The sequence below is a fragment of the Fundulus heteroclitus genome, chromosome 9 (genome assembly GCF_011125445.2).
Source record: "Fundulus heteroclitus isolate FHET01 chromosome 9, MU-UCD_Fhet_4.1, whole genome shotgun sequence".
NCBI classification, from domain to species: domain Eukaryota; kingdom Metazoa; phylum Chordata; class Actinopteri; order Cyprinodontiformes; family Fundulidae; genus Fundulus; species Fundulus heteroclitus.
In genome coordinates, this window is record NC_046369.1 from 14,484,787 (window position 1) to 14,499,121 (window position 14,335).

At 39.9% G+C, this 14,335-nt stretch overlaps 1 protein-coding gene across 2 annotated transcripts in view; it reads left to right on the forward strand.

Moving 5' to 3' along the window:
- The window catches only part of LOC105933155 (adhesion G-protein coupled receptor D2), a 111,266-nt gene that overhangs the window by 66,860 nt on the left and 30,071 nt on the right, over positions 1-14,335 (forward strand). For both annotated transcript variants that reach the window (XM_036141074.1, XM_036141073.1), the window contains exon 23: positions 18-162. In XM_036141074.1, coding sequence (XP_035996967.1) covers positions 18-162 — 145 coding nt within the window. The remainder of the gene's footprint in view (positions 1-17; positions 163-14,335) is intronic.

A 14,335-nucleotide genomic window follows, 5' to 3' on the forward strand; every position in this document is an offset into this window, starting at 1 on the left:
TTATTTTTTTTTTGCAGAACTGTGCCAGCTCCCGACCCTCCAGCTCATTGACCAGCTCCCGTCCTGCTAGTTATCCACTTGGATCGACCCCAAGCCAGGAAGAAGAGGCCTACCCTTGCAGCAACCCGTCATGCCCCAGGACGGAGGAGGAGAGGAGCAGAGGTCAGAATTTTATGTAACCGACTCGTGATGACATTAATAATAAGGAAATATCAAAGCAGTTATACAATTATAACTTTAGATATTGCAATCACCAACTTGCAACCTGTCTGTTGACAAACATTGGAATTACTAGCTCATATTTCTACTCTAAGCCATGAAAAATAAAATAATAGAGAAAAGTAATGTGGTAAATATTTTGGATATTAATCTATTTTTTTAGAAAACAAAAATGTCAATGTTTTGTCTACCTCATCGTTTTAACTTTGTCCAAGAAGTGATTTTGCTATGGAAATATTTTGACTTGTGCTGAATGAACTCAATTGTCAAGGAGGCTTGATGGCTGCAAGTCAGTGACTTAATGCGATTTGGAGGGTTTGCTTAGAAAGAAAAGTATTGGAATATGTGTAATTGACTTTGAATCGGCCTGTCTGAATCTGGTCTTATTTTCTGAAGCACCTTGAGATGATTTTTTTCCCACTATATAAATAAACTTAATTGAATTAAAATTGAATTCTAGGGTCGTAAGCAGGACAAAAGATCTTTGGTCTTTGTAAGGTTTTATATTATTTAAGAGCCTTTTCAGATGAACAAAAGCACACAACATACTCCATTGTGTATCTTAATTGATAAAACCCAAAACAGCTAAAGCGGTGCATAAACTGAAAACTCTACGGCTTATAGCATGAAGAACCCCCTGTAGTCGTGGTAAGCTGTTCTTTGTTTAACCCCATCAGAATTTGAAGTAGCCATAGAGGAATCGTAGCCCACCCAGCATTACACTAATAAAAAGGGTTTGTTCAAGATTTTGCGCATTCCTTTTTTTTTTCTTTCTTCCAAGAACTTGTACCAGCATTTCGAAAAGGTTTCACATTTGTGTTTGTTTGAGACTATCGTCCCAGTGGATGACTTAGATTTCATCCAGCCTTCAGCGGTTGGACAAATGTCCTCAGATTGACTCTACACGGAGTAATTTTGTTTTTTCAGTCAGTTTGAGAAGTAGTAATAGATTTAAGGCCACATCCCTTTTCATTTTCTTCAAATTAGGAGAATTGCCTCCAGAACGTGTTGCAGGTTAACAGTGCCGCTTGATTTCGGATGGCAACCGTATAAAGTTAGGCTCCCCATCTGTTCCCTCGTTGGCATCTCATCCAGACATAAGAGCGAGCTATTCTGAAATAGAAAATAGCGGCTGGCCTGTTGAATGAAATCAGAAATCAGAAGTACCCTGTTCAACTTTAACATTAACCAGACTTCCTGGCTCTGGTTCAGCTCCCTGACCCATGGTGCACTTGGCAGAGATGAACCCTGTTTCACTGTGGAAAAGATCGGCGGTACCAGCTTCAAAGGGGGCCAAGAAAGAGGGAGAGGTCGAGTCCTGCTTTCATTTCGTAACTTAAAACCAGTCACTTGTTTCTTTTTCTTTTTTTTTTGAGCTGATGGGGCATATGCAGACTTACATAATTTTTTTTCTTTTTCTTATTTCCTCTTTAACCTAAAACCAGAAACAAATACAAAGGATTTAGTCTGTCTTTTATTAACCCAATTCTCGTTGTTTTCATACTATAATATGTTGACTAACATTAAATATAGTGCAGTGAGGTATACATCTGTATTTTGGAAACATTGGTATGACCGCCTCCTAGTCTTTTTATGTATTTTATTTTCTGTACTTTTATTCTCCTTTTTCTTTATTTTTTCTTCTTTTTCACTGATTGTTTTTTTTTTAGTGATTTGGACTACGAGTTTGTAATACATTTGTTTGTCTGTACTACCATTTTAGCTTTTTAAGACAACTAAAAATGAAACCCAATATCTCAATAAAAAAACTTAGAGACAGTTTGTGGTGATTTTGTCATAGTATTATGATCACTGCCATATAAGCTGAGTAAGGTTGCTTATGAAAAAGTACTACTGACTGTCTTAAAAAGTTATTTCTGTGTTTCAATAATGCTCACATAATACAACTCCTAAAATAATAACAGCACACCTTTGCAGAAGTAGCAAGGAGTCCATGGCATTCATCTAGCTTTCTAGTTCTCCTTTGACCAATCCCGTTAGGTCGTTACTGCAAATGCATGGTGACTGATTGAAGCTGTTATGGCTCCATAAGGGTTACCTTCTTGTTATCTAATCTGATGTCATAATTATAGAAAGGTGCACCTAAATAAATTAGAACATCACCAAAAGCCCTTCCACTCAAAAATGGAAATCAAATCTTATATCCGTAGCTACATATTCATGGTTATGGCTAAGGGGTAATAAAAACCATAAATCCATTTTTTCCCTGAAAATTAGGTTCTTACGTTGTACCATCATATGTGAGCCTACTGAAAAGTACGTACTGTACGGTAATTGCACTCAATACTTGGTCGGGGCCTCTTTTGCATGAATTGGTTCATCAATGCAGTGCGGCAAAGAGGCGGTCGGCCTGTGACTCTGCAGAGGTGTAATGGAAGCCCAGGTTAATGTAATAGTGACCTTCAGGATGACTGTGCTAACTTTAGACTTGATAAAACACAGCGGTAGAACAGTAGAAGAAGACACGGCTCCTCAAAATCATCACTGACTATGGAAACTTCACACTCCTTTCCAAATGAAAATGTGAAATCACTCTTATCTGAAAAAGGGACTAGAGACCACTGAGCAACAATCTAGTCTTTTTAATCTTAATCCAGGGTAAGAAAAGTCTGACACACATGATGTTTGACAGTTGCAACCCATATCCTGGATACATCTGCTTGTGGTGTCTTTTGAAAGACTGACTCCAGTCACTCTCAGCGCCTTGTGGATCTTCCCTAAACTCTTGAATAGGCTTTGATTCACTGTCCTCTTAAGGTTGCAGTTATCCCTCTTGGTTGTGCTCCATTTTTGCCACACTTTTTCCATGCACTCTTGGTTACAGCACTTTGCGAACGACCTGGCCAGCCATATTGATGATGTGTGGTTCTCTAGTTCTGCACATTATCAATGTGGGACTGCGCTATTTGAATTGGGGACAGAAGGGAATTCCAGCAGAACTCTCTGAGCCGATTGGGAGAAGCGACACCTAGTGTCCGCCTACCAAAGGCTGGTTTTAGACAATCACTGTATCAAATTAAAACATAAGCAGCAGATGTTATGAGAAACCACAACAAGGTAAGTTAGTCAAGGCGCTTCTTGCTGTTCCACTATCAAAGAAGAAATCGTGGCTTCTGTCAAATCAGATGTGATAGCAGCAGCTACGCGTGCGTCCTCCTGAGCTGCCATGTTTATTTTGGTTCAGCTGTGGGCTCAGCCGCTTTTGCTTTCATAGCACCGGTATGTCCCGCCTTAAACCTCAATACTGCAGCGTGATTGGCCCGAACCGTTTTTGGTTCGGATACAAACAGTTAAAGCCGGAGCGGTACAAGACGGATTCTCGTGTGTTTGTGAACGCACAAATACTGTGAGAATTCATCTTGCAGGCAAGATTATAAACAAACAGCTTCTTTAGCAATGGCCCCTTTTGGCTCACCCTCCTTATGGAGGGAGTCAGTGACTGTCCAGGGTATAAAAATTGGTCTATTTTAAGAAACTGAAGATGTTTTTTTTTTTTGTAATAGCTGTAAGTCATAATCAGCAAAATAAAAAAAATAAAAACAATTGCTTGTTTGAATCCATATACGAAAGTCATTGTTTGAGTTTAATGACTGAAATACATTTACTTTTAAAAAAATATTCTAATTTATGTTCTTGGATATATGTGTATATAACTTTGAAACCTTAATTTTAAAATGTTTTACCGCCCTCTCAAGCACTGTCCTACGGCAGAAACCAGCAACTAAATAACAATTTAGAGTGAGTCGTTAGATCTGCAAATGCTACGCAGCTAATAGTTTATGACTTGTATGATAAAATTCACATTTGAAAAGTGCACGGGCTGCGTGTTTGTCGGCCCTTATTGCTGCTCCGTTCAGCTCTCAGCCTGATTTACAACATTTCCTTTGCGAGTGATTTGCATGCTCCAACACATTACTGCTGTCTCTTTCACTCACTCACGGCAAAGTTGTTAAATCAGTCCCTGTGGCACATTTACATGCCGAATCATCAGCGCAACCAGACACATCCAACTGAGCAGCAAAACATAATGTTTCCGATAGAAAAACAAATGGGGAAATAATCACTTGTCAGATGATATTATTTAGTCCATTTGCTGCTCCTCTGGTTTGCCTCTACCCCGCCGCCGCAACATGCAAATGTAATCGGCTTTATGTGATTAAGTGCTGGGGCTGTGGTAGCGCTCGCTCAGTGCCAAGCAGTTGTGTTATACGGAAGACAAATTTGCACAGTCAGTCCCTGTGACTAATCATCTCGCCATGTCAAGTCATTTCTAAGCGCCCTGGTATTTTTCTCTGCGCAAGTTAGCATAGTTGGCGACTTTCTGTAAAGTATGCTTTAGGTAATAAGTGGTTCTGCTTTGAAGAGGCAAATGTTTTATCCCATTTTTGCTTTTGTTTCAGGTTAGAATTAAATAAATATAAATTAGAATCAGCAATCCATGTTAAATTTTTTTTATTTTTGATGACAAAAATTAAGGGAAATTTCCAGCAACTGATCAGAAGCTGAACAGTAAACGGACCTGAGCTGGTGCTCACATGTGGACAACTGTTCAGAAGAAGGTGCAGCAGTGGTTGTACTTCCTACGGCAACTCAAGAAGTACAACCTTCCACAGGAGTTAATGGTCATCTTCTATACACTTCCATCATACAGTCTGTCCCGTGTTCGTCCGTCACTGCGTGGTTTGGCTCATCCGCAGAACAGGACAGGTCAGACTGCAGAGACCTTCCCTCAGTACAGATTCAGGATCAGGAAAAAGGCTGCCAACATCTTTGCAGATCCCACACATCCTGTTCACCAACTGTTTGGACCTTCAGGTAGACGCTGCAAAGAGCTACATACAAAAACCAGCCATCGCATAGACAATTTCTTGCCCCAGGCTGTCATTCTAAGTGAAGACCTGGAAGACCTCACAGCCTGAGTAATGAACTACACCGCTATGGAAAAATATAAGCATAATTGCACAATCAAAACCTCTTTTTTTCCCTTTATATATATAAAAAAACATTCATACTTGTGCATGTTGCAATTTATATAACCATGCCCACTGTCTATGCTGTAAATGCTGTATCCTGGACAATCAAGCTGATTCTGGTTCTTCTGATCTGAAAGCCCTCATCAGTTTCAAAGGCAATGCTGTCAATTATTTTGGAAATGCCTGTAAATTCCTGAATTTGAAGAAATACAATAATAATAATATTAATAATAATAAATTGAGTATGGTTTAATGTCTGTCAGAGAGTGAAAATGGTTATGTCTTTTTATTCAGTATATGTAAATATCTGGTTTCAACTGTGTGTCGCTTCCACAAGAGATTCTTCTCATTTTCCCATCCTTCTATGTTTTTGAAATTGGATGGTAAAGTTCTTCACAGAGAGCTGCTGGGTTATGTTCAGGGTACATGGGGCGGAATTATAAAATCCAAGTGAAGCACGTCTACTGTGAGCACAGGAGAAGGACAAGTGCATAAAGAGGAGTGGGAGGTGAAGTGCGGGGGGTTTGGAACTGAAAGCGATGTGTGGGTGTTTGTCTGTGCGAATGAGTGTTGCATTTCTGATGAGAAGGATCCCAAACAATGGCAGAGTTGAAGGTCGCGAGCCCTTTTTGAGCTGCAATAATATGTCAGGTCACCTCTGTTGCCTCATGTCATTTCTTGCTTTGTATGTTTTTCTTTCGTGTTCACCTCATTTTGAGTCCAGAGGTTGCACAGTTTCCCTCTCGTGTCTCCTGTGCTTTGAATTGTGCTTGAATGGAATATGCATTTTTTTTTTATATGAAATGTTTAACATCTTCTTTTGTAATTACTTTTGAATTGCATATCATATTTTGAAATATCAGAACTTTGATGTTTAGTCTGGTTTTAGTTGACATCTTGACAACCTACCCTTAAATTAACAATGCACGCCCACCTCCGGGTCAACTCAGCTGTAACAATTCGTATCCTATTTTTGCACCCATAGATAAACCGTTTCATCCCTATGTTGTGGTCCATTGGACGAGAGAATTTTTTTCTTGGCGTTTAAGAATTTTTGATGGGTTTTTGTGTAAAAAAAAAAAAATCTTAATGCTCAAGTCCATCTACCATCCATCTATTGTCTTCAATGTATCTGAGATTGGAGCGGAGCCAAGAGGTAAAGGAGAGAAACCCAGACATCCCTCTCCCTAGCAACATCAGCTCATTCTGGGGTATCCCAAGCCGTTCCCAGGCCAGATGGGATATATAGACCCTCCAGCAAGTTCTACGTCTTCTCTGGGGTCTCCTCCCAGTGACAAGCACCCAGAAAAGCCCGGAAGTGAGGCGTCCATGGGGCATCCTGATCAGATACCCAAACCACCTCGACCCGCTCCATTCAATGCGGAGAAGCAGCGGCTCTACTTTGATCTCCTCCCAGATAACAGAGCCCACAACGTGTCTCTGAGGCCGAGCCTGGGCACACTCCTGAGGAAGCTTGTTTCGTATCTGGGATCTCATTCTTTTGGTAATGAGCCATACCTCAAGACCACAGGTGAGAGTTGGAACGTAGACGCACCAGTAAATCGAGAGCTTTGTTTTTTTTGGCTCAGCTCTCTCTTCATCACAACAGATCGGAGCAGCGCCGGCCTTGCTGCAGACAAGCCCCAATCCGTCTATCCATCACTCGTTCCATTCGACCGTCACTCGTGAACAAGACACAAAGACACTTGAACTCTTCCACTTGAGGCAGAGACTGACCCCCGACCCAGAGGGGGCAGTCGCCCTTTTTCCCGTTATATGGTCAAATCATATGTATTATTTTATGTTCAATTGATTATGCTTCTAGAAAATGAGTTTGTCATCACTTGTCAAAGCAGGTATACAACACTAACAGTGTGTATGAACTGAGGCATGGTTGGTAAATCCTATGGCTGATGACTTCTACTCATGTAATTTTTTTGTGAAATAACTAAAATTACAAAAGTCTGGAATGACCAGTTCCATGCATACAATGTTTTCTTTGGTCATTTTATAGTTTTTGCTAACTAAAGAAGCGTAATGTACAGTTACATGTTTTCCACAAGGAATTGTTGTTGCAAACCTTGTTCGTTTCAAACTGAACAAATCCACTTTGCAGGAAGCATGTGCTTGCACATTTCTTGACATCCGACACCTTTCCCCTTCTCCCATTCCACACATGGTTCTAAGCATCTCTTGCAATTTGGGGCCTTGTAGATAGAAAACAGTTTGGTGGTCTATCGCATGCATCTTCTGCAGATTATACACAGATCTTTGCTGACACCACACTGGGGCTGCCTCCAACTTACTTTCCTCTCCCACACACTATAGGTTGTCATGCATATTTAGCTTATTTCACTGACATGGAACAGGATCCCACTCAAAAAAAAAAAAAAAAAAAAAAATCCCTTGTAGAAAGACATGCTCACATTGAGTACTTGCTATCAAATCACATACTGCTTTTGCAAATGTGCCGTTGTGGGTCGTGCACATTGGGGACTATAGGTTGTGTAATTATTTGCCAATAATCTTAATCTTTATCTTTAAATATGCAGCACTTTGCAAACATGTCCATTCCCTGAAACCTTTAGTGCCTTTACAAAATTCTGTTTCATTTATTAAGATTTTGTGACAAACCAACACAAAGTAGTGCATAATTGTGAGGTGGAAGAAAAGTTCTATACTTAGAGGTTTTTGCAAATAAAATCGAAATAAATGGAACGTAGATCTGTACCCATATAGGCCCCTATAGGCACATTTCCTTCCTTCCTTCCTTCCTTCCTTCCTTCCTACAAATGTGCCCTTCATGAAAAGAAGCTTTGCTTGTGAAATCATCAGTTAACAGCGGTTATAGCCACATTTATTTGGCTTAGTTTCACAAGCAACACCCAGGTCTGATTAATGCCTGACCTGTAGAATCTAGAAATCACTTGAACAGCATTTGTTTGACAAAATAAATTAGGGTAAAAGATCTGAAGCGGCAACACATCACACCCCGATCTAAAGAAATTCAAAAACAGATGAGAAACGTAATTTATAACAGGCTTTTGGAACCACAGAGAGAGCCATTATCCATAAGAGGAGAAAACATTGGATAGTGGTGAACTATCCAATGTTTCTGTCCTACCATAATTATTCCAAGAGCGCATCAACAACTCATCCATGACATCATCCTACTCAGCACTTCAGAAAAAGAACATCGTATCGGCAGCCAAACTTGGTGGAAGCAGTGTGATGGTGTGGGTCTGATTTGATTCTTAGCTGTTTGGAAGATTTGCGTAAATTGATGGAAGCATGAAATTCTGCTCTCCGCCAAAAAATCCTGAAGGAGAATGTCTCAGTTCATGAGCTTAAGCTCTTTGGTTATGAAGCAGGACAATAATCCAAAGCTAACAGGCAAGTCAACCTCTGAATGGCAAAAAAAAAAAAAAAAAGAGAAAGAAAAGAAAATGGTGTTCAAGTGGCCTTGTAAAAGTCTGGACTCAAATCTGACAGCAATGCTGTGACATGAGCTTAACCAGACTGCTCATGCCTGAAAAACCTACACTACAGCTGGATTAAAGCAATTCTGCAAGGAACATTGGGTCAAAATATGACCACTGTGAAATCCAAGACTGATTGCCTGTTATCCCAAACATCTCCAAAGGCACAACCAGTTATTAGGTTTAGGGGACAATTATGTTTTTTTACAAAGGCTAAGGTTGCATTTGACATTTATTTCACCTTAATAAATGAAATCATAATTTTAAGACATGTAAGTGTGACAAAAAAAAAAATCTTTCACACACGAGCAAGATGATCTTATGGATAACTTTTTAGAAATGTTTTTTGAGCTCTTCTTCTTCTTCTTGTTCTTCTCCAGCAGTATCTGTTCTTTAAGTTAAAAGAAAATCTGACTGTATTTTCTGTTAGTTAAAACCTTCTTCCACAGTCCCCAAGTATTTTAGCACTACTATGGTTAACAAAAAAGTAGAAAAGTCTGCTCCTCTGGGAATTGACATCACCCTGATAATTACTCTAGCAGAGCTATAGACACTAGAGGTGAGGCATGCACATGTTTGTGTCTGTATGACAGAGAGGTATTTGGCATCTAAAGAGGCAGCTTGTGTTTAATGTCTCACTGATGCAAACTGATGTGTACTAATTCCACATCTGCTCTAACCAAACAGGGTTTGAGAGTTCAGCCAAGTCCCAAAAAAACTCACTTCCTTACGGTTTATCTTCCCATTCTCTCTCACCCTTTTTCCTTCTGTACATGAATTAAACTTCATTTCCCCGGCATCCTTTTTGAATTTTGAAATGATGGACAACTAAATACATATGACTTTAGGTTTGTGTGTGTGTGTGTGTGTGTGTGTGCATGGACTGAGATTTGGCTCAGCTGTCTGGGGTGTGTGGCCCTGGAATTGGCTCCTGTCATGTGGGCTGAAGCTTTGAAGACCTGATTGTAGCCTCAGAGCGTAAATACCCAAACAAAAAGGCGGCGGATAAAATGTGCTATCAGTTTGCCATATATTTACATTCCTCTGCCGCTAGCTGCTTGGTTTCTGTCAATCTCAATATTACGTCTGATTTGTTAATGTCTTATTTACTTTATAGCTTTTCTCGCTGCGTTCTTCCTCCCATTCTTTGTTTTACCCGCCCGGTCCAATTATTTCACACAATTGGTGAATAAGATTCATAGTATTTGTAGTTCCAATGCTAAATTTGAAACAGGAGCGTGTGACAAGAATTGACATTTTTGATTTATTTGTCTACTGTGTCGTTTACTGTAAAATGCCTCAAATCAATTCTTAGATCATGTGAAACATGTAAAACAGCTGCATTTCTGGCTATTGCACTGCAGCGTGGAACTTTATATTTATCACCCCAATATAACATATCCCCAGTTGAAAAATTGAGTCCATTAGGTTGTTCCTAACTGCCTTTAAACAAGACTGTTTATGCATATTTGTCCAGCTGCTATAAGTCGCGCCAGGCTTTACACATTTGTTTTCCTCCACTGTTCTGCATAAAACGCCACACTATAATGCACAAGTGAAAGTCTGGTGAGGGGAATCTATTCATAATTCAGAGAAACAACAAGGGGCAGTCTATGCTGTTGTCAGAAATAACAAATTGAGGAGGAAAACAGTTGAATTTGTATCTGCTTATGGAGGTTGACTACATTATACATACTGCAGGAGCCGCTGAGTGGAGGGTAATAGGATATATGATGGATGGCCAAGTCACATGCGCTCCCATCCTTCTGGGTTATTCATCTGTTTATCTGCTTATTTATTTATTCTTTTACCTAGAAAGACCCTCACAAACGCAAGATTTGCCTAAGGTGCATAATAGTAAAATGGAAAAAAAAGAGGAAAAAAAAAAGATGAGCATTGGCCAGTATGGAAATAGGTCCGAACACTTCGAGGTCTGGATGTCGTCTGCGTGCGTGTGTCAGGTGTACTAATGACTGTGCTGGTCCTGCTTGTTTAAAGTGATCTGCAGCTTCTTAAATGTGGATGAATCCTGTTTTCGGCAAGAGAAAAAAAAAGAAAAGAAAAGAAAAGTTTTTCTGTTTGAGATTTCTCTGCAACCACATATACACTCTGTATGTATGCAAAGTACAATTCAACTAGACTTCTAGTCTTTACAGTACCTGGCCCAAGAAAAAAAAACAGAGTTGGAAGTTCAGCTCTTGCTGTCTAAAGCATTTAAACATTGATAATAAATAATCTAAACTAGGATGATAATAAAAACCCAAACAACTTCTAGAACATCAACTGTCTTCATTCATTCATGACTATGGGTTTTAGTCTCATTGCATTTTAAAGGAAAATATGCTAGAAGCAATCGAATTTTTTGGAAACCGTCAAATCTGCTCATTTAAAGAATGTACCGTATTTTCCGGACTATAAGTCGCTCCGGAGTACAAGTTGCACCAGCCATTAAGTGCATAATAAAGAAGGAAAAAACATATGTAAGTCGCACTGGAGTATAAGTCGCATTTTTGGGGGAAATTTATTTGATAATATACAACATCAAGAACAGACATGTCATCTTGAAAGGCAATTTTAAATAAAAATAGAACGGAGGCAACAACAGGCTGAATAATTGTACCAGTGTTTCCCGCAGCGCTATCTTGGCGAGGCGGCCGCTTTGCCAAACTCACGCTACCGCCTCGCTAACATTCCAAAAAAAAAACCTAAGTCGATATGCTTGCATGTTTATTTGACGGTAACAGGCTTTTTTTTTTGTTGTTGCTTTCGCGCGTGCATATAGTGAAATAACTTGGTGGAGCCGTTGTATGGCTATACAAGTACAAGCCATTTACCAATGAAAAGCTACTACAGGTTGTGTTTGATACATAAACACTATAGTTTGATACATAAACACTATAGCCAGCAAGCGGAAGCTAACAAGGAATGTGCCTTCACATTGGCGTTACGTGAGCGTGTCAGACTGATTAACATGTGGGACAATGATACTGGAGGGACAGAAGGGGGTGAGGATAGACCTGCAGCTCTCACAGAGATCAACATTTTTGAACCTCTTTTTTCTGAATACATAATGTATTTACTACTGTCAGGATGGAGGAACCATTATACCCTGTATAATAAAAAAAATTGTTTCTGAACAGGATTATCAACTATAGCTTTAAGTAATAAGCTACAAACAGTTTTTTTTACAGTGATTGTCAAAAGACAAAAAACTGCCAAAGAAGACGCCCCGAATTTGTGAGGTGTTGCACAGGCATTGTTTGCTCTATGACAGATAATTACTGAGTTCAAACACTCTGTTCGTCTCTGAGGCTAGAAAGGAGCAGTACATCATATCATCAGCATACAGATGATATGACAAATTTTTTATAGTCTTTTAGGGTAGCATGTAGGAGATCATATACATACAATAAAAAGAGGACCAGGCCCAAAATTGAACCCTGGAGGTACCGACAAGACCGCAGTGATCTATCAGAATAAACCTGGTTGCCTGATTAAGAAAACCAGTAAAAAATCTATTTGAAAAATAAGTGAACAAGTTTAACACATTGCTAGAATCGTCAAACAAGTCTCCCTGTCCGTTAATAACAACAGTGTGATTCACAGTGCCGGAAGCCGATTTACTAGCCTGTGATATACCATATTTATAATACTTATACAGTATCAAAATATATTCCTTTCTAATATGTGACTTAACGGTGCCTTAGATATGGAGAACTAAATCCCACACATAAACATTTTGAATATGTGTTTTTCCAACAGTTTAGGAGAAGTCAGCCCAAAAAAAAAAAAAAAAATCATCACATCTACCTAGACGCCTGTGACACGAGTTAACGGCCAGCACATGTAATCTTCAGTTAACTGCCTTTCATGTTTAACCCTGTCAGTCTTCCACTATCAAGGGTGTCATTCAAGGACCTGCATGTGCCCTGGGGCAGGTCACCTCCCCTGGGCCAGCCAGCCTCGCACCCCCTCTCCATCAGAACGCTCTGTTCCCCTCATCTCCTCAACAGAGGGGGTACACTTCTCTGTGCGACTGAATGTGCACTTAACATAGTGTTAATACTGAAATACATTGATTCAAATAGCACCGATCCGGTATCCATTTTATAAACGAATGTCTTTTTATTTAAGAACCCTAATGCATGACAAAAAGGATCCACCGCTGCGTCACAACCCACTACCAGCACCGCCACCCCCCTTCACCAGAACATTTTTCCATCCCGCGCATCTCAACAGCCTTTTGGCAACGACATAGCCTCGGCTTACGACAGAGCAAAGTGGGGAAAAAGAGGGAGCGAGGAAGGCGGTAAGGGGTGGCGGTGCGTTTAGGCTGTAGATCAGAGCAGGGAGGATGGCGGCGCGACCAGGAGGTGACAGGGGAATAACATCCCTTTCTCCTCAATCGACAGGGACCATAACTCCTGCCTCTCCGGGGACAGATTGAGAAAGGCAATAGCCCTAGGGGCTGTGAAGCACGGATGCTTAGGAGAATTGAAAGTTAAAGGAAAAAATGCAGTTTGCTGAGCCACTGCCACTGATTGAGCCAGAGGCGATGTTTGTGGCCGCTGGATTTTTTTTTTTTTTTTTTTTTGTTCTTTCTCGTTTTATGTAATTTAAAAAAGGGGTCCGAGTGGAATACTGTCCAAGTGGATGATCAAACAGTAAATCTCCATGGGTTATTGGAGAACATTGCCCCAACGGAGTTCTCTAGTGATACTGGTGGATGTGAATAATGCTCTTTTGTAATGTTTAAGCCGAGAGGTTGGAGGAGAAGTGTGTGAAGCGTCCAGAGCAGGACCAGCAGACGGTTTTCTCTTGGGCACTCCCTGTAAAAATGATTCAGATAATACATATTTGACTAATCATCCTAATGATCTTGATTTTAAAACACTTTTTAGACAGTATGCATTGGCTGCTGTGTTTTTAGTTTGATATAGCTCCTTGATATTACTTGTTTTTTGATTTTATTAAAATAATACCTCTATCTATCTATCTATCTATCTATCTATCTATCTATCTATCTATCTATCTATCTATCTATCTATCTATCTATCTATCTATCTATCTATCTATCTATCTATCTATCTATCTCAGTATATTAATATTTTTATTATCACCAGTCTTCTTCCTGCTTAAGGCTGGAATGACAACAAATGCTTTCTTGGAAGAAATCTTTGAATCTCATCAAGCAAAGCCTTTTTTTTTCCCGTGCCATATGATGAGAACTCCCCTCATCCTGTCTGATTCTCAGTTTCCCAGTCTCCTCTCTGCATCTTTACCGTTCCCTTTCCACCGCCGTTTTTTAATCCTGCACTCTGTGCAGCTTAACAGGCAACACCGGGCACACAGCGGCTTTTCATAGCCTGATCAATTTCACAGCAGCTCATTGAGTAGCTTTTAATCCCCACTTTATTATCAGTTGTAACCCACAGACGGTAAGTCGCTCTGGGGCTCTCTTGATGCTTGCCGCAAGGAGAGAGACAATAAATTTTAATACATTGTCTCTGGGAAATTACACATGTTTAATCATTGATTTTTATTGGCTCATCATGATAACATTATTGGAGCTGGTGAGGCTGGGATCATAAAAAGAAAGGAGCTTGAATTAGTAATGACGTGTTTAAGACTGCACTTGACAAG